The 16,861-nt window shown below is 43.5% G+C and overlaps 1 protein-coding gene across 2 annotated transcripts in view; it reads left to right on the plus strand.

Annotated features, from left to right (window-relative positions):
- The window catches only part of vipas39 (VPS33B interacting protein, apical-basolateral polarity regulator, spe-39 homolog), a 43,366-nt gene that overhangs the window by 23,434 nt on the left and 3,071 nt on the right, over positions 1-16,861 (plus strand). For both annotated transcript variants that reach the window (XM_078234377.1, XM_078234376.1), the window contains exons 10-17: positions 2,809-2,911; positions 3,753-3,780; positions 4,800-4,873; positions 7,460-7,535; positions 9,398-9,532; positions 11,196-11,237; positions 14,599-14,688; positions 15,157-15,243. In XM_078234377.1, coding sequence (XP_078090503.1) covers positions 2,809-2,911; positions 3,753-3,780; positions 4,800-4,873; positions 7,460-7,535; positions 9,398-9,532; positions 11,196-11,237; positions 14,599-14,688; positions 15,157-15,243 — 635 coding nt within the window. The remainder of the gene's footprint in view (positions 1-2,808; positions 2,912-3,752; positions 3,781-4,799; positions 4,874-7,459; positions 7,536-9,397; positions 9,533-11,195; positions 11,238-14,598; positions 14,689-15,156; positions 15,244-16,861) is intronic.

A 16,861-nucleotide genomic window follows, 5' to 3' on the forward strand; every position in this document is an offset into this window, starting at 1 on the left:
AATCCAACACAAATGATCAATACCAACTACCTACATTTATAGAATGGCTTTAACATAATGAAATGTCTCAAGGCAATTTGATGACAAAAACATGATTTGCACTGAGCAGAACTTGCATTCGAGATTCCGCCATCTTCAACACTGGTTTATCAAAGTTTAGACTGGATGGCAAGGTGGCACATGGGCACCACGGTGGCACAGTGGTTATCACTGCTGCCTCACAGCGCCAGTGACCTGGGTCCGATTCCAGCTTCGGGTCACTGTCTGTGTGGAGTCTGCACGTTCTCCACGTGTCTGCGTTGGTTTCCTCCGGGTGCTCCGGTTTCCTCCCACAATTCAAAGATGGGCGGGTTAGGTGGATTGGCCATGCTAAATTGCCCCTTATTGTCAGGGGGACTAGCTAGGTAAATACATGGGATTATGGGGATAGGGCCTGGGTGGGATTGTGGTCGGTGCAGACTCGATGGGCTGAATGGCCTCCTTCTGCACTATCGGATTCTATGAAACCAGCCTCTCCCACAAACTGACCTCCCCAGATTGAATTAATCACCACCGTGAGTTTCCACTAATTGTGACAGTCCGCAGACCTTTGAGAAGGCTCTTCAAATTGAGCTTTAATTTTGTGCACTAGAGCATTAATGGGCAACTTTTAAAAAGTATTTAAATGTGAAAAAAAAATTAATTTACTGAGTAAATGACTGCAATACACCAGTGAAACTGCTAAGTGGTTCTAGATATTTTGAAGTAACTTTCAGTTCTGTAAAATTGTGTTAGTTACAGATGGCAGCCTAAAATGCTTTTTAGTAATAAACCCATTTTTTGCTTATATTAATAAAACTGTACATGGTTACCACTCTTACAATACATTAGGGGCTATTTCTGTCACAAGGGAAGGAATTACTTTGTAAAACGCTGCTAGATTTGTGCTGATTCATGAACCAATTTACATTTATGCAAATGGAGTGAATGGAAACTTAAAATGAATCTGCAAAACGAGTGTAGAATCATAGAATCCAACAGTGCAGAAGGAGGCCATTCGGCCCATCGACCACAATCCCATCCAGACCCTATCCTCATAGCCCCATGCATTTACCCTAGCTAGTTCCCCGTGACATTAAGGGACAATTTATCATGGCCAATCAACCTAACCCGCACATCTTTGGAGTGTGGGAGGAAACCAGAGCACCCGGAGGAAACCCACCCATGCACGGGGGAGAATGTGCAAACTCCACACAGACTGACCAAGGCCGGGAATCGAACCCGGGTCCCTGGCGCTGTGAGGCAGCAGTGCTAACCACTGAGTGTGATTTGCAGTTGGAAGCTGTACCCCGTAAAAGTACAAGAATAAACATACTTAACACCAGGGAAGCCATTTTGCTCAGGCATGATGGGTTGAATAGCTTCCTGAGGTGTTCAAAATCACCCTGCACAGAGTAGGTAGAGATGAACTGTTCCCATTGCTGAAAGGATTGAGAAGCAAAGGGCACAGATTTAAGATAATGGGCAAAAGAAGCAATGGTGATCTGAGGAAAAGTTTTTTGTGCCGCAAATGGTCAGGATCTGCACCTGACACTGTGGTCTGGGCAGGTTCAATTGAGGCATTCAAGAGGGAATTAGATTGCTACCTGAAAAAGGAAGAATGTGCAGGGCCACAGGGAGAAGACGGAGGAGTGGCACTGAAGAGCCAGCATAGACATGATGGGCCGAATGGCTTCGTGTACTGTAACAATTCTATGATTCTGTCCTGCATCACCTTATGTGGAGAGACCTGAGATATTGAGAGCTGTTTCCTTTGGAACAGGGAAGGCTGAGTAGAATCAATGGAGTAAACAAGAAAAGGTTATTTCCTCCGGGTGGGAAAGCAATGATAAAGGGCCATTAAATTACAAATATCACCCGAGATTAAGGAGAAAAACCACGGGAGTTTCTTAATGGAGGGAGTTATTACAGCATGAAATACTTTTTTACAGAGACTGGTTGAATCTTTTAAGGGAAAATTGGATAAATCTTTGAAGGAACGATGGGGTAAATGTCAGACAGAGGAATTGGATTTTGTGTTGCTGTCACAGGAAGCTTGTACAGACATGATGGGCTGAATGGCTGCCTCCTTCTGTGTTACAAATGTATATGCAGCCTCTTTCAGCAGCTGAAACAGACGCAGCTAAAAGGCACACTACACGCTCTGTCACGCATTGCACAACCAGAGCCAGTGGTGGAAGCGGAATCCACAGTCACTTTTAAAGGGGAAGTTGTTGTGGTTGTCCCTTTAAGGGCAACAAAGGATCACCTGGCCTGGGAGACCAATCGGGAGTCAGAGTGGGGAATCACCCCAGGGGGAGGAGTTCTCTTAGGTTGGAGAAATTCCAGAACTAGCAGCAGGCATGAGCTGCTGTTGTCGATCCTTGTAAATTAATCCTTTGTTGCCACTAATGAAGACTGTGTAAGTGCATCATTACAGAAGTGGATACATATTTGAAAAGGGAAAAATTTAGAAGGATCTTTGGGAAGGGAAGAGGAATGGACAAAGTGCGTAGCTCCTCCGGGGAATTGACAGAACTGTCATTGATCAGGTGGTTTCCTCTGTGCCACAATGTTCTACGAATTTTACATCCAACACAATCGAAATTGATTAATGTATCCTTTAAAAAAGTTCAACACCTCATTTTCGACTAAGCCCCTGATGGTAAGAATGTCTTTTTAAATGATTGTGTAATTCCTTACCATAGTGATGTGACGTAGGAATGTAGGTTTCGTTGTGATGGTAATTTGCCGAGCTTATTTGGAAATATGTGTGTGTCTGTATTGTAGAAGTTCTATTTCGAGAGTTGGAGTGCAGACAGGTGGCCCTACAACATTTCGTCTACTATCTGAAAGAGACGGGGGAACAGAAACTGCTGTTGGAGATGCTCAAGTAAGGCAACTGTTTTTATATCCTGTAGTATTTGGTTATGAATACAAATACTATGAGAATTGAGCATGGAAGATTAACATAACTAAAGGGCGAGAGAGGATGGGGCTCTCGAAGAACATGAAGGAATGGTCATGATTGAGAACAGCAATTGAATAGACGACAGGGCCGAAGATTAGACAAATTCCCGTCTCCCCAAGGATATCTGGGAGGGGACAAAGAATGGAAGTGGTAAATGTAGAGGAAGCAGCAAGATAGATGAGGTTGGATTCGCAGGCTCTCCTCAGCTGATCTGAAGCGAGGCAGCTCTAAGGATGCTTGAGTGGGCCTCCGGGATGTACATGGAAATGTGGAATTAGCCTGTTTCCCGACTCCTGATCAAATGAGGCGGCACGGTGGCACAGTGGTTAGCATTGCTGCCTCACAACGCCAGGATCCCGGGTTCGATTCCTGGCTTGGGTCGCTGTCTGTGTGGAGTCTGCACATTCTCCCCATGTCTGCGTGGGTTTCCTCCCACATTCTGAAAGACGTGCTGGTTAGGTGCATTGGCCGTGTTAAATTCTCCCTCAGTGTACCCGAACAGGCGACGGAGTGTGGCGACTAGGGGGTTTTCACAGTAACTTCATTGCAGTATTAATATAAGCCTACTTGTGACACTAATACATGAACTTTAAAAAAACTTTATATCCAGTAATCGCTGGGTGGGGGTAGAATTAGATTTTTCTAGCTAGCGTCAGTGGCAGCAAGTGAGAGCTTCAGAATTGGGTCGGTAAAGGAAATTAAATCAGGATAAAATATTCTGATATGCAAGGTGACACTATACTTTGTGTTTCTTTTAACGCAGGGTTCTGGGGAGAACGGAAGAGGCTGCAGTAAGTATGCTACAGCGTGGAATGCAGAATAAAGCTCTGTCTGATCCACTCCCGGGTCGAGTCCAATAACTGTTTGGGGTACCGTAGTGTTGTGGTTATGTTCCTGGACTAGTCACCCAGCGAATGTGAAATTCAGTTTGAAAGATCTGGAAGTAAAGAGCTGGCATCAGCACGAGTGACCATTAAGCTGCCGAGTTGTCGAGAACAAAACAAATAATGTCCTGTCGAGAGTTAAACCTGCCACCCTTAGCTGGTCTGGCCTATATGTGGCTCCAATCCCACCCTGACATGGTTGACTGTTAACTGCCTTAGCTCACCACTCAGTTTTACTGAACTACAAATGGGCTTCACTACTACATTCTTGGAGTGCTCTGGATGGGCAGTCAATGCTGCCTGTGCCAGTGTTGTCCATATCCCGAGAGTGAATTACATGTAAAATGCATAGTAGCGTTTCCCCTCCACTTCCCCATTGAACTCCCACAGGTTTAGTGTAGCTTAGGTGAGATGGTATAATTTTCCCAGCAATGTACCATTGCCTCAGATGACTATCCCTCTGGTGCTTTGGCGTAACATTACTGAATGAGGTAAAACAAGTTACTGGGCAATGTAATGGACAAACGTGCCAACAAATTGGCAGAGGAAAAGCGGCCATCTCCTTGGGTGTGGATTGCAACTGAATTCCAGGCTCGGAGGTGTAATTGTGAGGGATCATAGAGTCCCTACAGTGAGGTAGGAGTCCATTCGGCCCATCAAGTCTGCACTGACTCTCCAAAAGAGCTTCTTACCCTGTTTGTGACCTCGACCCCACATTCCTGCCTACCCCCAATAACCTTTCACCCCCTTGTTAATCAAGTATCTTTTATTTTGTCCTGGAATTCCCTTGTTGCCATGTGAGTGGTTTGGTTTGTGAGATCCTGGTTGTTAAATTAATGCCAAACAATTGTCATGTGAAGCAAGAATACTGAGATTCAATAGATGCTGTTGTGATTTTTGTAGAATTGTTTCATCTCTTGTTACAGCTCTTGCAGTACAAGGATCATCTGAATATCAAAAGCCAAGTGAAAAAAACAGAATATTTAAAAAACTGCACTGGGTGAGTGCCCTCAAGAGAGATACAAATAGCTGAATAGAAGCTAGGCTTTCTGTGCTCGTCATGTCTCATGATTCCTACCCAAATGTTTCTATCTTCTGTTTACTCTCTTTTCCTGCAGACTCCTTGCTGTGATGTGTCCTTGGGCTCTGTGTCATCCAGTATCTCACCCGAGCTCCTATTCTTTGTGTGTGTGTGTGTGTGTGTGTGTCAGCAGGCTGTGTCGAGCACACAGCGATCGAACCCAGTCACGATCCTGACCTTCACACCTGTGTGCTTTCCCAGCGCCTTCTGCTTTTGCTGTAACCGTCTGCACTCGTCCAACTCTGGCCTATTGTCCATCCCTGATTCTATCATACCACTATTGACAAAATTCCCTCTCTCACACCTTCTACATCTCTCTCGCCCTTTAAAATACTCCTTAACGGCTTTCTCAAAAAAAAAAATTGAACTGTCAGAAATTTGGTTTAGAGCAGCGGCATGGTGGCACAGTGGTTAGCACTGCAGCTAACCACAGCGCCAGGGACCTGGGTTCGATTCCGGTCTCAGGTCACTGTCTGTGTGGAGTTTGCACTTTTCCCCCCGTGTCTGCGTGGGTTTCCTCCGGGTGCTCCGGTTTCCTCCCACACTGCAAAGATGTGCGGGTTAGGTTGATTGACCATGCTAAATTGCCCCTTAGTATCGGGAGTTAGCAGAGTAAATGTGTAGGGTTATGGGAATAGGGTCTGGGTGGGATTGTGGTCGGTACACACTCGATGGGCCGAATGGCCTCCTTCTGAGCTGTAGGGATTCTATGATGATACTGTGAATTCTGGTTGAGTGCTGGATAACACCAAGTTTACTGTACTTTTTCTCTAGTGATCATTGTTTTTAAGTTACTCCTTCCCTTTTTGCCTCTATTATTTTCTATTATTCTTCGGATGCTTTCTGTGTCTTCTACTGTGAAAGCAGAAACAAATATTTGTTCAAAGTCTCTGCCATTTCTTTGTTTCCCATTATTATCTCATGGGACCAATGTTTACTTTATATTTCTTGCTAGTTTTCTCTCATATTTCAATTTCTCCCTTTTTTTTTAGTAATCCTTTGCTGGTTTCTCGAAATGTTCCCAAGCCTCCAGGCTATCACTAATCTTGCAGCATTATACATCTCTTAACTTCCTTAGCCACAATGGTGCATCCTTCCCAGAGCATCTTTCTTTCTCAGTGGAATAAGTGTTATGATATATCTCCATAAATGGCTGTCACTGCTGCTCTACCATCTTGTCTTTTAACCTATTTTCCTCGCCCACTTTAGCCGTCCCTATTTTCATACCCTTATTCAAGTTTAAAACTCCAGTTTCAGAACCAAATTTTTCACCCTCAAACTGAATGTGAAATCCATCATGTTACGATCACTCTTGTCTCGATGATTCTTTACCATAAGGTCATTGATCCTGTTTCATTACACATTTTCAGGTCTAGAATAGCCTGTTCCCTGGTTGGTTTCAGAACATACTGTTCTAAGAAACTGCCCGAAGTGAACTCAGCCTCCAGTCTATCTTTGCCTCTTCCAGTCTATTTTTTCCTCCAATCCACAAAGTTGGATAAAAATCTCCAATGGACTGAATATTCTTGCGTTAGTTGGGTAAGCAGATTCAGCGAGTGGTTTAGTCCAAAACATAAGGTCCGTTTCCACTCAAGACTAGTAGTGGAATGTAATATGGATGGACTCAGTGGACTCAATAGTCAGCCTCTTTCTCTGCCTGAATCATTTCTATGTGGCACACTAACATAGTGCCATTGGAGGTGTGTTCATTCCAGTAACCACTGACAAACACATTCATTAGCATGTGATGCCCGGGGGCACATGAAGGCAAGTCCAGTTGTATACTGTGTGATTGTTTTTAAGCCGACCTTGGGAGCAGCTCCCTTCACTTTGCGTTGTGTGTGTGAAGCATTTTAAGAACATTTCTGTCTATCAGATCTACCTGACTGTACATTCCAAGCTGACAGTATCTGGATGTGACAAGAATCCAAACATAACACATCAGGGCATCAAGACAGGGCTGGAAGGAATCAGAAATGATGTGGAGATGCCGGCGTTGGACTGGGGTAAACACAGTAAGAAGTTTAACAACACCAGGTTAAAGTCCCAACAGGTTTATTTGGTAGCAAAAGCCACACAAGCTTTCGGAGCTCTAAGCCCCTTCTTCAGGTGAGTGGGAATTCTATTCACAAACAGAGCATATAATCTTGAGTCTGTGTCTTTATATGCTCTGTTTGTGAACAGAATTCCCACTCACCTGAAGAAGGGGCTTAGAGCTCCGAAAGCTTGTGTGGCTTTTGCTACCAAATAAACCTGTTGGACTTTAACCTGGTGTTGTTAAACTTCTTACCAGGAATCAGAAAGACATGATAGGACACTATTAAATACAACTTTTTTTTCCTTTTGAATAATGTCAATGTAAGAGAATCAGTGTGTAAAAGTGTGCTCTCTGCAAGTCACCAGTTATATCTGTCTTGCACTGAGTAGCTGCTTTAAGTCCCTGAGAGATGGTGATTGTTGAAACAGACATTCCACATTACTGTATCTCCATGTTTTTCTTTTTAGACTTCCATTTGCTTCTGATGACGCCACATTTGTTAAAGACCACTACACACTGCTGGACAGACAGATCATTATTGAGGTAAGAGCAATCTGGAAATATTTCACTTTTTTCCTAAATTTAATTTTGTTTCAGTTTGTGTTGAATCACTGGTCACTGCCTCCCATACCTGCCATTGGTCGCCATCTCCTGTAACCACCATTGGTTCAGAGGTGGTGAACCTTTGGAACTCTGTTCCTTAGCTAGCGGTGAAGGCAGTGTCAGTGAATATTTTTAAGGCAGCGGTAGATAGATTCTTGATTAACAAGGGAGTCAAAGATTATTGGAGGTGGCAGAGGGGTGGCACGGTAGCACAATGGTTAGCACTGCTGCCTTACATTGTTAGGGACCTGGGTTCGATCCCGGCTTGGGTCACTGCCTGTGTGGAGTCTGCACGTTCTCCCCGTGTCTGTGTGGGTTTCCTCCGGGTGCTCCGGTTTCCTCCCGCAGTCCGAAAGACGTGCTGGTTAGGTGCATTGGCCGTGCTAAATTCTCCCTCAATGTACCTGTAAAGGCGCCGGAGTGTGGCGACTAGGGGATTTTCACAGTAACTTCATTACAGTGTTAATGTAAGCCAATTTGTGACAAATAAATAATTTTTTTTAAAAAGAGTGTGGAGTTGAGGCCACACTCAGATCATCCATGACCTTATTGAATGGTGGAGCACACCTGGGGCTAAATGGCCTACTCATATGTTGGATGTAATTCCTAATCTCCGGTTTAGGGGAGACAGTGATCCAGAGGTAATGTGGCTGGACTAGTAATCTGACGGCCCAGGATTAATGCTCTGGGAACATGGATTAAAATCTCAATGTGGCAGCTGGTGGAATTTAAATTCAGTTAATAAATCTGGAATGTAAAGCTAGGCTCAGTAATGATAATTCATTTATTGTTGCAAAAATCCGTCAGGTTCATAAATTTATTTAAGGGAAGGAAATCTTGTCTCCTTACTGGGTCTGGCCTACATGTGATTCCAGATCCACAACACTCTGATTCTGAAATGCCCTCAGAAATGGCCTCGCAAGCCAAAGACAATTAGGGACGGACAACCCATGTCCCTGGAAAGACAAAGAGTTTTACTTTAATGGCCTGGATTTTGCTTTGCGAGTAACAGCACTCACCATTATTTTTGATAAGTCAGACACCAACTTCCAGGATATGGGTACACACAGTTAAATCTGGAAGTTACAGCCTGGGTTTCCCTGCTGCTCTGCACTCATCATCCTCTTCAACATTGAAATTAATGTAAGGACATGAGGTTGTTGTACTTAATTCTAGTTATTGACTAAATGTGGTAGAGAAAGATGGGCAGGTGCATTCGGGTGAAAGTGAATTTTTAATGGCATGATACTTAATGCCAAACAGCCTCTCCAGCCCTGAAAATGTAACTTCATAAGTGTGGAATTATATTCCTTCAGAGTTTAATTAGTGTTAGAGATTTTTTTTAAATTACTTTTTTTTCCCTCATTTATATCTTTTATTCCCTTCTCTCCTATTTCCATTTTTCAATCCCTTGTTTTATTTTGCTTTTTATACGTGATTTAAATCTCATTTATAATATTTGGTTTATACTTTGCGTGTCTCAGTGAGGATTCTTCAGTCTGATTGGTTGAAGAGCCCTGCTGTTGCTTTTTCTGCCACAGATCTGTGTAGAGGGGGCCGCCCGGGATCAGAGTCCTGATGACGACGAGTCTCCACTCCAAGGGCCATGATACACTTGCATGCCCTCCGAGTATGCAATCCAGTGTGATTATGCAGTGGCTTTAACTGATTAGTGAACTGCAGAAGGAGAGCAGCTACGTGTCCCAACTTTATTGGTGTCTGAACCACATTGTAACTATGGGTGTATTAGTGTGAAGCTGGTTTTGGAATCGGAAGTGACCCTTTTTGTTTTGGGGTTTCAGGAGAACGACAAACGCATTGAGGCATCTGGTCAAATGGAGGTTTTCAGGAAACATCCCAGGAAGGCCTCCATCCTTCACATGCCGCTGGTCACAACACTTTACTATTCCTGCTTTTACCATTACGGGGAATCTGAAGTGAGTCATCGTTTTTTTTGTATACACGTGTATGTCTTTGCACATGTGTTAATCATAGCGGGGCTGATGATAAAGGAGGCCTGCTTTGCAGTATTTTGACCAATTGGAGATTGTCACCTTGAGAAAGAGCCACTTCTTTAATTCCGTCAGTGCCGGCTCACATTTGCATCATAAATGTGAAATAACCACTATCGCACCGTAAAATAGATGCATGTGAAAATAAAATTATTAATTCTGAGTGACAGATCAACACATGGGGTGCGATTTTCCAGCCACACTCCCTCCAAAGCCGGAAAATCCTGCCCGAGGTCAATGGACCTTTGCATGGTCTGTGTCCCGCCTGCGACGATTCCCGTGGCGGGCGGGATGGGAAAATTCCACCCATAGAGTTTATTCTGAGTGATAAATCAATAAAGTAGCATTGATCTAAAAGTATCAGATTAATTTATAACCCCTTCCCTTCAACTCCACGTCAGAGATAGGGTTGGAATTTTACCTTCCACCTTTGAGCTTTGCCAGAACTTTGACCTGATTTATAATATCCGGATCAATGTTTGTTCCCAGTGACACTGCCACTGAAAAGGGCTGGTGTAATGTCATCGTAGAAACCCCTGTTACTATCTGGTTCCTCACTTGGACATATGTCGCCATTTCTCCATCACTTCTTGTTCAATATACCGGAAATGATGGGCAACATGGTGGCACAGTGATTAACACTGCTGCCTCACAGCTCCAGGGACCTGGGTTTGATTCCTGGCTTGGGTCACTGCCTGTGCAGAGTCTGCACGTTCTCCCCGTGTCTGCGTAAGTTTCCACCGGGTGCTCCAGTTTCCTCCCACGATCCAAAGATGTGTGGGTTAGGTGGATTGGCCATGCTAAATTGCCCCTTAGTGTCAGGGGGATTAGCTAGGGTAAATGCATAGGGTTATGAGGATGGGACCTGCGTGGGATTGTGGTTGGTGCAGACTCAATGAGCCGAATGGCCTCCTTCTGCTCTGTAGGATTCTATGATTCTATGAAATCCCTGCCTCAGCACACTATGGCAGGAGTATCATCACCACAAGGACTGCAGCAATTTGAAGTGAAGTTCACACCAGCAACTTCTCAGGGTAATTAGTGACCAGCAGTAAACAGGAGTCTTGCCAACATTGCCAACATTTCAAGAACACTTTTCAAAACACTGCACAAACTATTCCAATCGCAGTTGGAATGCTGCACACCAGCGACTAAGTTAGCTCATTTGCTTTTGCCTGAGTCATTAAGAATTAAGCCAGGCACAGATACACAAAACTGATGCCACTTTATTAATACACCAACTAATACCATCTAATCTTAAATATTTAAAAAGTATCTGACATACTTGGGTAGTCATCATTAATTGAAATAATTTTATTGCAGGGTCAAACATAGTTAAATCTGTTGTAATAGCATATAGTTGGACAGAATTAGATGACAGGTCTTGTCCAGATTGTGTAAATTGACAAGGTTGTTTTATTGGGCAGAGAAGGGGTGATGCGAATACTGCTGTTGGTGTCACCACTATGATGTTTGGTGTGGGAAGTATGGTGGAATGTATATCATTATCTCCTGAATCGTTCTGGCCCTCGTTTAGGAATGAAACACTTGTTGATTCTAACTGTGTTCTCGTTTTGTTTCTTTGTAGGGAACATTCAGTAGCCCAGCCAATTTGAAAGCAACATTCAAAGTAAGTACTGTGTCTTTCCAGTCAAGCAAAAGAAAGCATTTATTGAGTAAAATACACAAGCCCCAACAAGCACCTGTATTTCAGTGTGCAACTGAATCATCGTCACTGATTCCATCCTCCCCCAATTTAATCCATGGAGAGAAAATGCTCCGAAATTCTCCCAGCTCTCAGTTTAATATGTATGAAGTCAGTGCATTTTCCTCGGATGGGAAGTTGCGATTTTATTGTCTGCTTCCTTTAACCATCCCAAGAATCGACAAATATCAACTTTTTTTTAATACTCATTCATGGGACATGGGCGTCGCTGACTGGCCAGCATTTATTGTCCATCCCTAGTTCCCCGAGGGCAGTTGAGAGTCAACCACATTGCTGTGGCTCTGGAGTCACATGTAGGCCAGACCAGGTAAGGACGGCAGATTTCCTTCCCTAAAGGACATTAGTGAACCAGATGGGTTTTTACAGCAATCAATAATGGCTGCATGGTCATTAGTAGATTCTTAATTCCAGATATTTTTTATTGGATTCAAATTCCACCATCTGCCGTGGCAGGATTCGATCCCAGGTCCCCGGAACATTAGCTGACTTTCTGGATTAATAAACTAGCGATAATGCCACATGGCCGTGATTAATTATACTTAATATAATAATGGCTCTGTGATTACCACTTCCTGCACCGAGTCAGACATTTGTGGGTTTAAACCCCACTCCAGAGACTTGAGCACATAATTTAGGCTAACTGACACTCCATTGTAGTACTGAGGGGAGTACTACATTGTCAGAGGTGCCAGCTTTCAGATAGGACGTTAAACTGAGGCTTCAGCTGCCTACTCAGGTGGATGTTTTAAAAAGTAAGTCCCAGAGCACAATTCACAAAAAAGCATAAACTCTCACTCAATGGGTGGAATCTTTGGCACTTTTGAGATATTTCAGGCATGGGCCATTTCCAATCCCGACCCTGCTTGGATCAGAAATGCAACAACAGAGACTTTTTGGGAGGCAACCAATTGAGAGGCTGTCTCCATGTTGACTGAAGTGGTAGGCCCAATCAAAGGGCCTGCCGCACTCAACTTCTCCAAGGCGGCCTTCACGACGCACGACAATGCAGAATCGTTGAGCAGAAACTGATAGCCAAGTTCCGCACACATGAGGACGGCCTCAACCGGGATCTTGGGTTCATGTCACACTATCTGTAACCCCCACGACTTGCCTGGGCTTGCAAAATCTCACTAACTGTCCTGACTGGAGACAATACACATCTCTTTAACCTGTGCTCAACCCTCTCTCCACTCACATTGTCTGTACCTTTAAGACTTGAATACCTGTAAAGACTCGCATTCCAACCACTATCTTGTAAATTGAGTTTGTGTCTGTATATGCCCTGTTTGTGAACACAACTCCCGCTCGCCTGATGAAGGCTTTGGTAACTTGTGCTACCAAATAAACCTGTTGGACTTTAACCTGGTGTTGTGAGACTTCTTACTGTGCACACCCCAGTCCAACGCCGGCATCTCCACATCTTAGCATTCAACGGACAACAATCCTCTGGGAGAGGTGGGTGCTGCTGAAGTAGGTGGGAGAATGTGAGACCACTGCAAAATGGAGGCACCCTCAGAAGCCGACCTGATATTAGAAACTATGGAAGGCCCACAGCTCTCGGTTCCCTGAGTGTAGAGGGGAATCCCTCCAGAGGAACAGTCGTGGCATAGACTCCATCCTTTGCAATCATGCAGCTTAACAATGGGGCCTGATGTTCAGTTAACATTCGAAGAATTCCAGTGACACCTACATTTTGGTGCTAAGCGGGTCCTTAATTGATGCTAATAGGCTATCTGTTATTACTGGACAGCTAGCCACTGCCACTTAGAGCCCACCTTCAGCAAATGCTGACCTGATGTGTGACTTTGCTCCTGGTCCCACCTCCAAACGCACTGCTACAGGGCCGCAAAGATTAGGCCTACAGTTTGCGTCACTCGTTTTCAAATAGGCAAAACGATGAACATTGTCAAAACAAGCTCAATGGCTCATTTTTGGAGATTTTTCATGACTGAACAGAAGCAGCATTTTCCATTTACAATGTGTTCTGTAACATGCTTTTCTGGAAGGAATATTTTCTTCATTGCTATATTTCTTTCGGGTTGGCTACTAACTGGGAAAACCAACCAGCTATATCTCAAGGACCTGCTTTCTCAAAGCCACGTGAGTCCTGCCTGACATTGAATGTTTTGTTTTGTGAAATCTTGGCCAGGATGCCTGGGGAGCTAACCCAGCTGAACTCCTATGTAATGAATCAACTCAACAGGACAGGTGTGAACAATCACTGAAATATCCAGACTGAATCTTATCATGTGAGGCACATTAGTTCAGATATCTCATTTGGATTGTAACCTACACCACTCAGCCTGACTCTGTCCCTTTGAGACTCAAATTTAACTCAATTGTTGCACTCTTAATATATATCAGGTTACCTCATATGTCAGAAATCTCGGTATGTAACAGTGAGCTGTGACAGTGAGAGGTACCATTTCGGAGCTCGATTCCGGCTGGAGCAGGTGCTCACAGCTGTACATTGCCAGAAGCGCTTGCTGCATGCAGTTGGTAGCCATGACCTTGGATGTGTATTTTCCTTCTGCTGCTAGTACCAGAAATACTGAGGCCAGGACGTGGCACCCTGACGCTCACCCCAGCAAAGATCATCAGGAATAGGGAATAACTTGTCCACCTAATCGTAGTACATTCTGTACAGAGGACAAAACCCTCACCTATAAACTGGAACAAAACACCACAGGCAAGTTCACTTTAACTTGCTAACAGAAGCATGTGAAACTGGACCGCACATGGTTTATGAGCCGAATCTGCATCAGAAATTACTGGCCAGCCAGGAAGAAGTTTCTGTATGTGATGCATTCTCCTCCAGTTATGGTGACCTCTGTTTTTGAGTCTGGGGTAAAGGGCAGGACCGATGCATCGCGTGTATGGATGCAAACATGGGGCATCTTGTGTTGGAATCCTTCCTTCCTTCCTTCTCCTTTGAGTAGGAATAAAATGGGCCACTATCGAGGAGAGGCACAAAAACAAAGAACAATCCTTCAGGGTGCTCGGAGACACAGAGTGGACCGGTACCCATGTATAAGGCGGGGGTGCCGACAGTTACAATTCCACGATGGGTCAATTAGGCTTCAAGATTAGGGAATAAAGAAATGTCAATGAGGACAATTTGAAAAAAATGTCTTCACAGTTTCACAAGAGACGCGGGGAGAAAAAAAACAATTATTTGTGGATGAATTATGTCCTATTTTTAGTGAGGTTATATTGTGTGTGTATTTGTATTTAGTAGAAAATATTATTTCTGCTTGCATTTTAGATTTCAGACAAGCAGTACTTACTCACTACACTTGCAGCTCGTGCCAAACTGAAGGCTTGGAAAGATGTCGATACTCTATTTACTACAAAGGTAATTTTTTTGTCTGAAGACCTCATTGTATCAATAGTCTATAAAAACAGCAGAACATGTTCTTTAGTACTTTAACCTACTTATCTGTTCGTTAGTAAAAATAGCAGATTTCATAGTTTTACTTTCTTGGTTACTGATTTGATTTATTATTGTCACGTATTAGTATGCAGTGTAAAGTATTGTTTCTTGCATGCAATACAGACAAAGCATAGCGTTTATAGAGATGGAAAGGAGAGAGCGCAGAATGTAGTGTTACAGTCATAGCTAGGGTGCACATAAAGATCAACTTAATGCAAGTTAGGTTCATTCAAAAGTCTGATGGCAGCAGGGAAGAAGCTGATCTTGAGTCGGTTGGTACGTGCTAGATATTCATTAAGAGAAAGACTTGTATTTATGTAGCACCTTTCATGGCCAAAGAATGCTATAAAGCACATTGATGATATATCATTGCATTTTGTTTTATTTTAGAATTGGCTTGGATATACCAAGAAGAAAGCTCCAATTGGATTTCATAGAGTTGTGGACATCTTGCACAAAAACAATGCCCCCGTTGAGGTAAGATGCTATTTCTAATACTTTGATAAGATATTTCCTTCCTTCTCCTTTTGAGTAGGAATAAAATGGGCCACAATCGAGGAGAGGCACAAAAACAAATAACAATCCTTCAGGATGCTCGGTGACACAGAGTGGACCGGTACCCATGTATAAGGTGGGGGTGCCGACAGTTACAATTCCACGATGGATCAATTAGGCTTCTTCTGTGCATTACTGTTCTCTTGAGCTTCAAATTCACTTCCCTTGCTGTCTCACATCAGCCTCCATCTCACTTACTTTTCAGTTGTTATTTTTGGTTATTCAGTCTTAGTGAGTTAGTCATTGAAATGCCACAGTAAGGGTTATAATATTATAGAAACATAGAAGATAGGAGCAGGAGGAGGCCATTTGGCCCTTTGAGCCTGCTCTGCCATTCATTAAGATCATGGCTGATCGTCCAACTCAATAGCCTAATCCTGCTTTTTACCCATAACCTTTGATCCCATTCACCTCAAATGCTATATCCAGCCGCCTGTATAATATGATTGTGTTATTAGAATCAGAAAGCTACCACTGCTATAAAGGTCTTTTGTCTTGGCAATGCAACATGCTTGTCATTAACATCCACATGGATGTTAGAACATAAGAACTAGGAGCAGGAGAAGGCCATCTGGCCCCTTGAGCCTGCTCCGCCATTCAATAAGATCATGGATGAGCTTTTCATGGACTCAGCTCCACTTACCTGCCCGCTCGCCATAACCCTTAATTCCTTTACTGTAGAAAAATTTATCTATCCTTGCCTTAAAAACATTCAACGAGGTAGCCTCAACTGCTTCACTGGGCAGGGAATTCCACAGATTCACAACCCTTTGTGTGAAGAAAGGATTGGGTGAAGAAGGGTTTGCAATACTGCGATGATTCAATGGTTTCTTCCATGCATTTTGACCCCCCACCGTCCCCACTTAAAAAATGATTTGTAGTGTGATCGCCCTGTTCCATTTTGTCATGTGGAACCGGCGAATACCAGATCACCTTTAATGCTGAAGCAGAAACCATTTGGGATGTTGAGGTGGCTGCTCGTTGGTAGGAGAGGGTTAGGGTGTGAAAACTGTTTTGGGTACAGTTAGAGCAAACTGCACTCTGCAACTTGGTCATGACATATCTGACCCAAGGGTGTTTTGATGCTGGGAATTACCCACTATTCCTGTCTCTATTGGCAAGCAAATATTAAGTTGAAGGTAGTTTTTAGAATAAGGTCAGAACTAACTTGGCACTGAGCGATGGGGACTGAGATATCAGCAATGAGATAGTACACCTGTGAAGCAGTCAATCTGTGATATCATGTGTGGGTTCATGTAACACATCATGCCGCTATAAAAAGAAAGACTGTTTCATGGAATGATACCACATTGAAGGAGACCGTTTGGCCCATCGAGCTGGTTCTGTTTTTGATAGAGTTAATTGGTTCGAATTGCCTGCTCTTTCACCGTAGCCCCATAAGTGTTTCCTGTTTGAGTATTTGTACAAATTTCTTTTGAAAGTTACTATTGAATCTGCTTACAGGCAGTGCATTCCAAATCACAACTCAGCGTTCAAAATGCTTCCTCATGTTGCTACCGATTCTTTTGCCAATCACCAG

This window comes from Mustelus asterias, chromosome 18 (genome assembly GCF_964213995.1).
Source record: "Mustelus asterias chromosome 18, sMusAst1.hap1.1, whole genome shotgun sequence".
NCBI classification, from domain to species: Eukaryota; Metazoa; Chordata; class Chondrichthyes; order Carcharhiniformes; family Triakidae; genus Mustelus; species Mustelus asterias.